Source organism: Podarcis melisellensis (genome assembly GCF_964234715.1).
Source record: "Podarcis melisellensis genome assembly, chromosome: 10".
Classification (NCBI taxonomy): domain Eukaryota; kingdom Metazoa; phylum Chordata; class Lepidosauria; order Squamata; family Lacertidae; genus Podarcis; species Podarcis melisellensis.
The window spans coordinates 34,651,379-34,662,198 of record NC_138542.1 but is presented as its reverse complement, the minus strand read 5'-3'; the positions used below and the strand labels follow the sequence as shown (position 1 = coordinate 34,662,198).

The window sequence follows — 10,820 nt, the reverse complement described above, 5'->3', positions numbered from 1 at the left end:
CAAAACATTTGGGTGTGTTTTGAATTCTAAGTGAATCGATTTCCTGAAAGCAAACATATTTCTTTCAATTGTACTCCAAATTTCCCCTGAATCCTCCTGCACTTACAGGTGCTCTTGTCTTGTTATATACTACGGTTAGAAGGATACTTTGTTTTTATTTTGGAGAAACTGGAATGCATACTAATGTAGCATTATTTGAGCAATAGGGTCAACCGGGATCACGTTCGGTTCAAACAAGCCATTTTCTCACCACTATCAAGCGAAGGGTGGTGGTGGGGAAACACAGTTTGGTAAATTTCCAGCAGAAGCCAGCTGTATGCAGTACTGATTCACTGATCTCTAGGGTGGCCAATTATGCATTGCCAAAGAAAGACAGGCACACTTCACCAAAATAATGACATAGTTGCGTAATGTTTGCATATCTTAATATATATTAATTTATATTAATTTAACACATGCACATTTTTGAATATAATTTAAATAGAACTATAATTTATAATAACATAAGAATGATAGAACATTCCACTCTAGCGCAGATGATTGTGGTTAGGTTGCCTGTGGTTGTGTTCAGTCTGCTGCCCAGGTGCTTTTCTACCTGTTGATGAGCCAGCATGCTGTACTGATTAGAGTGCCAGACTGGGACCTGGAAAACCATACCTGTTCTGCAAAATAAATGAGGAGGGGGAGAACCATGTATGCCACCTTAAGCTCCTTTGAGACAAAGGTGGGATATAGATGTGATCAACAAACAAACTTCATGGCCCACCCAGTGGTGGAGCTTCATGCTCTGGCACGGGGGGGGCAGGGCAGAGAGCAGGCAGGGGCAGGGCTGGTCGCATCCCAGGGTTGTGGCACCCAGCGCAAGTGGGGGAACAGCCATGATGGCACCCCACTGGGATCACGCTGCTGGGGGGGTGCGGTCCCTCCGCACTCCTTTTCCTTTGCCAGTGGGCCCACCCTGCTCTCCCTCTGTCACAGTCTGGTCTACAAGCGATCAAAGACCTGGCTGAGGACATCGGGACCCAAGACAAGATGGCGGACTGGGAAAAGGAATGAGAGTCCAGAAGTCAGGGGTCCAAGGGTCAGGAAGCAGGGAATCATGAAATCAAGGGTCAAGAAGCAAGGAGCCAAACGCAGCAAGGCAGGAAACATGTTGCTGAGGCAAAGAGCCGAAGGGAAATGCTGACCTTATATCCCTTCCTGGCTCTTGCTACCAGGTGCAGTGAGTTACCAAGTGGCCTCACCTGTGCGGCCGCGCCTTGCCTCTCCAGAACAAACTTAGAAGGCCCCAGTCCTGTGAAGCTCTACTGGTCACAGGGCCTGGCTCCTGCACGCACTCCTGACACCCTCTTTACGGTTGTACAGTGGTACCTCGGGTTACATACGCTTCAGGTTACATACACTTCAGGTTACAGACTCCGCTAACCCAGAAATAGTACCTCAGGTTAAGAACTTTGCTTCAGGATGAGAACAGAAATCGTGCTCCGGCGGCACGGCAGCAGCAGGAGGCCCCCATTAGCCAAAGTGGTGCTTCAGGTTAAGAACAGTTTCAGCTTAAGAACGGACCTCCAGAACGAATTAAGTACTTAACCTGAAGTACCACTGTAGATCTTCAAAGAAGACTTAGACTGGGCAGCTCTTCAAAATATAGGACTGTGCTCCGCAAAATTTGACATCTAGCCCACCCTACGCAAACTCATGTCCTTTCCATCTCTGGATAAGTTTTGCATGAATATCTAACAGAATAAAAACACTTAAAAGTATATAAAGCCAAAGTGGACAATGAACCATTGTTGGTAGAACAAGACTTAGAAGTGAAGCACCGTTCAACGTGGTGATTTGTTGGTCTGTCACTTAATATTGCAGAGACAGGAAGATGATGGGCTTCCCTCAGGGGAAAAAAATCTGTCATGACTCTGTTTTTAAGGTTGGATCTATCTAGAAACACAATGAGGTGCCTCCAGATGCCTAGATGTCCAATTGTAAGGGAGGGGAGGCAATATCTGTGATTACCCACAATGGTGGGGAACAGTTACAACCTTTATTTGACATTTTTCATTTTAGCAGGGTCATGCCCCGTGGACTAAAGCAAGGGACCACTCTGCTGTGCCAACACCTTACATTTGAAACAGCAGCAACAATTCCTAATCAATCTTGCAAGGAGTTTAAGCACGCTGAGTGCTAGTGTGGTGATTTCGGACCTAGATCTTACCGTAAGCTCTGCATGAAACCTGCAGCCCTGCAGAGCATAAAATGCTGTTGGTGTGCTACTAGCTCTGCAGGGATTATCCCAAAGGCGAAATTGCTGATTGTTCTAAGCTTGAGGTAATATAATTAACGTGCATTCCTAGTCCTTCCTGAGCTGTTAAAATAATTTCTATGAGGATGTAAAATTACTTCACACACGCACTTTCTCTCTGAAACGCTTACAGTGAGGAAAGGAAACAGATAATCTCTCTAGATCTGCCCCCCTCCCCACTCCATACCTTTATTCAGATATATAATATCCAACCCCTACTGAGGCTTTATTTACAATCTATTTCATCTTTTGAAATGCACACAGTGGTTTGCTCATTATACCAGGGAGGCTGTCCTGTGTATGCTTACACGTAAACACTGCGACTTCCAAAGAGATTTGAATTGATTACTGGAAATGCAGAACAAAATTGAAGAGGCAGCATGATTTGCAGAGGAGGGCCAGGAATCAGTATGAATCATTTCAGCACTAACCAAGTTCAGTTACAGAGCGATAGGTATGCCTCTCCTCTGTCCCCTTCGCCAACCCTGATGAGATCACGTATAGTACTGCCATTAGCAACAGGAAGATTTTTTTTTTAAAAAAAGAGCCAAGATCTTAAAACTGATATTTTAAAAGACTTCACTGGCAATTCCAGTAACTTAGATCACTCATTGCTGAAGCATAAATTAACGCAAATGTGTCAAGATTCCAGGAGGTATACATTTCAATGAGGAAAAGAACTCCCACCTAGATGTCTTCTCATGTTCTGGGTAATTTGCCATGTAAAGCAAGTTTTCACACAATTGCGTTACAGTGATGTACATTTTCTGGCGGCATGACAGTCACAATATCATTTTTGTATGAAAGCGAGCTGTTCCTGAGAGACATAGGAGGTTGCTAGATATAATATATCCATAGCACAGAGACTCCCTCTGACAATCACGCGTAATCAGTCCTGTAGGGAAGGCGGTCATCGCCCATGTCACATCTGCATAACAGCAGCCAAGATGGCGATGTGTGATATTGGCTAATCGAATTCTGCAGCGAGAGAATAGCACAGGGCTCATGATAAAATCCAGTGGGGAGAGAAGAATAAAACAGTTTCAATCAGCATGGGCAGAAAACTGGGAGCTCTTCAATGGGCAGGTTCCATTATTGCGCTTACAGTGTCTGTGCAAATACAATTTGTACATGCACCATTTTTTTCATAGGGGACTGGATCAGTGTGCATGAGCTTGCTCGCTTCAATAAGAGCTTGCTTGTTCAACATAGGCCCCATGGGGGGCGGGTAATAAAATGAAAAAACTTTGTGGGGTTGGGGGCTACCGAAAAAAGCTTTTGGCATCATGGCATCATTTGGGGAAACAATAGGAGCAATTTTAAAAAGTTAAGGTAACAAATTGGAAGGAGTCTTGGGAGCTCCAAAAGCATTGTGGGTCAGGAGTGGACCGTGGGTTATTTGCACAAACTTAGGGTGTGATTTGTTCTTAAGTGAGCGGGTTCCTGCTGCTTTCAGCATATGTCTAATCATTCATATCCCAAAACCATCTACAGTGGTACCTCGGGTTAATAACTTAATTCGTTCTGGAGGTCCATTCTTCACCTGAAACTGTTCTTAACCTGAAGCACCACTTTAGCTAATGGGGCCTCCCGCTGCCGCTGCGCTGCTGCTGCACAATTTCTGTTCTCATCCTGAAGCAAAGTTCTTAACCTGAGGTACTATTTCTGGGTTAGTGGAGTCTGTAACCTGAAGCGTCTGTAACCTGAAGTGTCTGTAACCCGAGGTACCACTGTACTTCTAAATGTTTAATCTTTCTACATTTTACAGTAGCTCAGGTAGGGTTTGCTTGTTATCCTCACGTTGATAGAAGTAGGGTCATTGTCTTCCTAGTACCTTTCTGTCCGACAGAATGGCCTAATTTTTCTAGTAAACCCCCAAAGAGTGGACCAGTGGTTACGCAGCAAAATGAGCTTCCATGTGTGTGTAAGTAGAAAAACCATAATTTTAAGGCCAGTTCCCATAATGAGGAAAAAATTGTATTTATAAAACAAAGAGCTGTTGATCGGTAGGAAAATGATTGAATAGAGCAAAATTCTTATTTCAAAAGCTTCCTAATGTTAAGAATTAGTCGTGGGTCATACAAATAACATCAAATCCAGCAGTGTTGGGGCTGCTTTGCTTAGCAAAATCTAGTTGCGTGTTGAGTCCCACAAGCCACCCCCCAAGAAACTCACACTTCACACATCAATTTTGTTTAAGGTTTTTGGCATAATTTTGGCCACAACTTTATTCAAATACAAAACGTGAGTGGTTGCTTAGGCATTGGTTATGACTATCTGTCCTTGCCCTCAGGGACAGAGCTGGTCTTCCGGACTCCGGCGGAAGCCAGCGCGGGAAACAAGTATTGGGTGAGAATGAAGCTGGGAATCAGACTAACACCTCTCACCCTCATGTTCCGGTGGGGTCTTGACCGGCCCAAGTCCGACTCCGGGGACAAGGACGAAAGAATGCCAAGCCCCTGGATTTCCTTTAACGGAATTCCCATTCGCATCATTTGGAGGGGTAGGCACTTACCCCTCCAAGCACCATTTAACCAATGCCTAACCGCCAACCTTACAAGTTGTGACGATTTGCTACGTAGTAGGCAAAAACCAAATGGCACCAGCCAATCAGCCAAATGGCAAAATTCCTACTAGGCCCCCGCTCAAAGGCGAACGACCCCATGACAGGCAATAGCAAGGTCAAGCAAGCAGAACCACCCTAATAAAAGGGCGGGAGGGCGGGTGATCCAGTTCGAAACGGCCAAGAGGGAGTTCCCTCCTCTGGCCCCTGTATATATATGGCCTCTGACCCCTCCTCCAATTGCCAATTTAAATCTTACCCCAGCAACCCAATTAACTCTTAAATGCTTGGGTTGCTAACAATTTGCCAAGTCATTGTGGAGTGGCCTGTTCCCCCAACCGCAACACGTGCTCTCTGTTAGGGAGAACACGCTTTGCGTGTTGAGTCCCACAAGCCACCCCCCAAGAAACTCACACTTCACACATCAATTTTGTTTAAGGTTTTTGGCATAATTTTGGCCACAACTTTATTCAAATACAAAACGTGAGTGGTTGCTTAGGCATTGGTTATGACTATCTGTCCTTGCCCTCAGGGACAGAGCTGGTCTTCCGGACTCCGGCGGAAGCCAGCGCGGGAAACAAGTATTGGGTGAGAATGAAGCTGGGAATCAGACTAACACCTCTCACCCTCATGTTCCGGTGGGGTCTTGACCGGCCCAAGTCCGACTCCGGGGACAAGGACGAAAGAATGCCAAGCCCCTGGATTTCCTTTAACGGAATTCCCATTCGCATCATTTGGAGGGGTAGGCACTTACCCCTCCAAGCACCATTTAACCAATGCCTAACCGCCATGGAGCCCTCAGCTCCCCGCCAACCACTCACAGCCCCAGCCAAGACCTCAGCTTGGCCACCACTGCACTTATCCAAGCCTCATTCCCAGAAGCCGACAGGTGCACTCCATCAGCTCTAAAAAGGGCTGCCGCTTGAAAGGTGATGTCAGGATGAAAAATCACCTCTCCACCTAACTCCACAATCCTTCTGGAAACCGCAGCATTGATGCGCTTCCTGGCCCTTTCGATGGCTGCTGGGGAACGACTGCCCGTCCAAGCACGTCGTTGCAAAAGCTTGGACCAAAACAGTTTCGCTGTGGGCACCATTGCCCGCAGTGTCTCCAAGTCACCCAAGATTGCAGCACGTAAAGAGAAACAGTCTGTTGACACCAGGTCATTCTCCCCCAGCTGCACCACGATAGCAGCTGGCGGCTCTTCCAATAGCAGCTGGCTCCGAATTCGTGGCAAAAACTCTGCCCAGCGCATTCCCCGTCTGGATAGCCAGGACAACCGAATGTGCGAAGGAAGACCGAGACCTGGACCCAATCCAGACTGCCGTGCTGCGACACCAGCCCAATGGATGATGCTGTGCCCCACCATCCATATGCGCACGGTATCAGAACCTGGGACAAAACGAACAAAGAAACAACATCAGACACCACCATTAACGCACATATCCTTTAAACGCATTCGATTTCCAACGGCCCAAATCCTTAATTCTGGCAGCTGACAATCCCCAGTGAGCAGCCGTCGTGGCAGCCCCTATTCTGAAGGAATGGGGGGCGAAATCGCTAGCCGTGCCCCCACAGGCCGCAATTGCTTTGCGCAATACTCTCGCAAATTGGTGTCTAGATAACGGCAACCCATTCTCATGCCGAAGCAGCGGGCCATCCCCTTGCGCTCTCAACTCCAGGTATTTGCTGACATCCCTGACTGGGCAAGGGCCCGCCTCCCCCGTGGCAGGGAGTCGAATCAAGGCACCCCTGCCCCCCTGATCCGTCTTTGAATGTCTAATAGTAATTCTCAATTCAGCAGGGGACAGCTGAATGTCCTGGAGCAGAAGGCCCCTAGAACGACCATCCCTGTGGTCTTCCACTACTAACTCACCCACCCTTAATGCGCCAAAGAATGCGACGGAAAAGGCAGCCGAGAACAGGCGAGCCTCATACCCAGACCAACAAACCACCCTGAGCTTTTTGCGTAACCTGCTGAGCAAGTCAAAGGAGATGGGGTGTCGGTTTGCCGGCCTGGAGGGGCAAATTCTACCCCATCCCTCAAGCGCCCTGCGGACAACAAACTTTGAACAAGGGTCTTTATCAAAATATGTTTTACAGAAAAAGGCTATGGCAGCCGCTTGCATCCTAAGTGTCCTGGCTGCACGTCCCAATTGAAACAAGTGCGCCAAGTACTGCAACACCTGCGATGAGGTGGGAGGTACCCCAGACGCCACTCTGTCTGATAAGCTGGCAAATGCCAGAAAATCAGCCCAGGCTTTTTCATAAGATCGCAGAGTAGAAGGGGAAACCGATGCCGCTACTCCCTGAAAAACTAATTGCTGCCAAGGTTCCAGAGATGATCCGGGAAATATTCCGGACGTATCCGAGCCTCTGGAACCAGGAACCTGAACCGCTCCATCTGAAAACGGGACAGAGCATCAGCAATATCGTTAGACACCCCTGGGATAAAACGTGCCGAGAAAACTATATTATAACGTAAACAATGCAACACGAAGTCCCGCAACAGGGCCGAGACCCTGGGGGAGCGCGATGACAATTTGGCTAGGACATTCACCACCGCCTGGTTATCTGTCCAGAAGCAGACACGACGATTCCTGAACTCCTCGACCCATAAATGCACTGCCACTGCAATTGGAAAAAACTCGAGAAAAGTTAGGTCACGCGTGATCTCCCTTCCCTGCCACCCAGGCGGCCAGCGTTGAGCACACCAGCGACCTTTCCAGAAAAGGCCGAATCCTAAAGAACCAGCGGCATCTGATTGCACCTGGAAATCATTATGCAAGTTCAAGGTGTCTTGCCACAATGAAACTCCATTGAATTCCTCCAGGAATTCCAACCATATGCGAAGGTCGGTCTTCACCTCCCTGGAGAGGCGAACCCGATGATGCGGGAACCTTAACCCAGCAGTGAGGCGCGCAAGGCGTGAACAGAAGGGGCGCCCAGGAGCCACCACCCTGCAGGCAAAATTCAAGTGTCCCAAAAGCGACTGGAGTTGCCTGAGGGACACTTTTTTCAGTGGAAGCAGTTCCTCTATAAGCTTCCTCAAAGCTTCTAGCTTGTCCACAGGGAGGCTAGAAGTTTGCTCAACCGTATCCAAAAGGATACCCAGGTAAGTGAGCTGGGTCGAAGGACCCTCCGTCTTGTCAGCGGCGAGCGGGACCCCCAATTCCCGCGTGAGGTCGGCAAAGGCTTGTAACAGCGCCAAACAATCGCCGGTGTTGTCCGCAGAAGCCAGTAAAAAATCATCCAGATAATGTGTGACTCCGCCCAGTCCAGTTTTAAACTTCAAGGCCCACTCCAAAAAGGTGCTAAAAGTTTCAAAAGCGGCACACGCTATTGAACAGCCCATAGGCATAGCTTTGTCAAAGTAATACTTGCCCTCAAACTGGAAACCTAGCAGCCAAAAATCATCTGGATGAATTGGCAAAAGGCGAAACGCCGATTCAATATCACATTTTGCCAATAAGGCACCACGACCAAACTTCCGAATCATCTTGATCGCTTGATCAAGAGAAGCGTACTTCACGGAGCAGAGCTCCGTTGGAATAACGTCATTAACTGATGTACCTACAGGGTGTGATAGGTTGTGAATTAAACGAAATTCACCCGGGGCCTTTTTTGGCACAATACCTAAGGGGGATATATGCAAATCGTGAATGGGTGGTGCGTCAAAAGGACCAGCCATGCGATGCATAGCCACTTCCTTTGCTATTTTCTTGCGGGCGACCATAGGTAGGTCACGAATCGATTTTTGGTTAGCAGGATTCCGTGCCACGGGAGACATGGCTACCGGAATCCTAAAGCCAACGGAGAAACCATCATTCAAATAAGCCGCAGCCTCCCTGTTGGGGTAAGACTGGAGCCAGAATTGTAGGACCTGCAAACGAATAGGGGTACGGGCTAAGGATATCAATATATTACTTTCCTGCTGCTGCGGCTGCAGTAGAGGGGGTTGGTTTAGGGTTTTGCTGAGAACCCCCTCTGCCTCCACGAAAGGGCCGCCGTCCACTAAAGCAAGCAGCCGCTGCGTGTGCTCCGCCACATCTCTCACAACTGTGGGCGTACTTACACCCCTGGCGCTGACATGATCCCTTATTAAAATCCCAGCATAGCATACGGCGGCCAGTTTTAACAGCTGCCGGCTTGGGCTTCTGCTGTTCCGGCACTCTTTTGTCAATAAGTGGGGCCACGTGGGTGGTCCACACATCGAGATCCCTACGATCCCAGCGAGCCGACGGGATCCTGGCCGCCCGACGCCTAAAGTTCTCATCGTATTTTATCGCCGCTTTTTCACCAGCTTTGGTGAAGGCGGAACGAACGATGGATAAATAAACAAACAAGTGGAGAGATCTCCGAGGATAAGCCGCCACCACTATGCCGGCGAAGACTTGGAAACAATCAAGCCAGTGCTCGAAAGTTCTGTCAATCGTGGGGTTGCCAGGGCGCTTTTTGGAGAAATCCACTTTCTCCTGGTCCTCAGAGGGTGGGGCCAGTTTAAACATATCTACATACCGGCCGTTGAGTATTCTAGACCGCAGCTTCGTTGCCAAGTGCGAGCCCGGAATGATGTCTCTGGCCGAATTGGTAGAGACCTTAACGTCCAGTACCAGGACACCATCCCTACACTCTTGTACTGCCCCATATTTCGCCCGGTGAGCATTGGCCCTCCTTTCCCAAGCCCACCTTGGAAGCCCCGAAGCCGCCTCGCCGAAACCCCAATAAAGTTCGATTGAGCTACCCGCCTCATCGTCAGAACTAGAAGACGTACCCGTATAAGAAGAAGAAGAGTCCTCCCTTCTGCGTTTGGCATGCTTCCGGGAAGATCTCCTGTGGCGGCGCTTTCCACCCAAGGATCTCCTAGCAGGAACTGGAAGGCTGTCCTCCATGGAGGATCCTGAGTCAAGGTCTTGCTGTGAAGGACCTGGGGCCACAGAAGATACAACATGTGAGGTACCTGAACCCGAAGCCACCTCAACTAAAGGCTGGACAGCCTCGCTCCGGCGGGAAGCAGGCGTCGAAGGGGTCTTTCCTCGAGACACCCTCCTGGAAGACAGCCTTGTCCTACGCGAACGGGCACGCGTAGCAGGTAAGGAGGAGGGTTGGGTAAGCCGGGAAACCACCCTAGCATTACTAGTTGATGGGCCTTCTCCCCCAAGCTCGCTAGACAGCGATGAAGCTGGTGACGATGGCACCAACGGCTGAGGTGGCCTTGCGGACGTAGAGGGCCGAGTGGAACAACGTTGGAGGACACCATCCATTTCAGCCGCAAAACGAGACATGGCCGCTGGATCATCAGCTATGCCTGCCATAAATGACTGAACCCGACCAAGTGATTGATTCGGGGCAGGTGAGCGCAGTGCTTGGGAGGGACCCCTGATGGGTCGCTTTGCAGTGGAAGACCGGTCAGCTCGGGCCGAAGCCTTCTTCGGGGCCATGCCTGCTAGTTTAAAAACAAAGAAAGACAAGGAAGGCCCTGATTAATAACCCAAGCAAACTGTCAACCTTGTTGAAGGATTGACCAAGACCGGCCAACGGCCTTTGACAATGGCGCTTAACTGGTAAGTAAAGGAAATGAACTATTACCAAAATTAAATTCAAAGAACACTAATCTATTGAAATGTCTTTTATAATTATTTATTAATTATTTAATTTATTATTCAATTATTTATTTATTTATTTATTATTATATACCATTAATAATTAATTATTAATTATTTAATTATTTTCCGGATCAGCGCGCCCCCTAAAGCTGCCCTGCAGGGCAGTGTAGTCCCTGCAGGGGCAGTAGCAGTGCCAGGCCAAGCCACCAGGTGGACCTATAGAAAGTCAGTTACAGCAAGCTGCTATACCTAGGTCACCCAGAAGGTGGCACTATTCGGCTTGTTAAATACAATACAGCTGCAGTGCTGCGCTGAGCCACTAGGGGAGCTCGCGAGCAGGCAGCCTGCAATA

General features: G+C 48.6%; 1 protein-coding gene across 1 annotated transcript; it reads right to left on the bottom strand.

Annotated features, from left to right (window-relative positions):
- Positions 1-5,099: 5,099 nt before the first annotated feature.
- LOC309379821 (uncharacterized protein) lies at positions 5,100-10,303 on the bottom strand (the record flags this gene model as incomplete). Its single annotated transcript, XM_081929274.1, has 2 exons — positions 5,100-6,254; positions 9,637-10,303. The coding sequence occupies 2 exons, from the start codon at positions 10,301-10,303 to the stop codon at positions 5,680-5,682; spliced, it is 1,242 nt and encodes a 413-aa protein (XP_081785400.1). The 3' UTR covers positions 5,100-5,679.
- Positions 10,304-10,820: the final 517 nt, after the last annotated feature.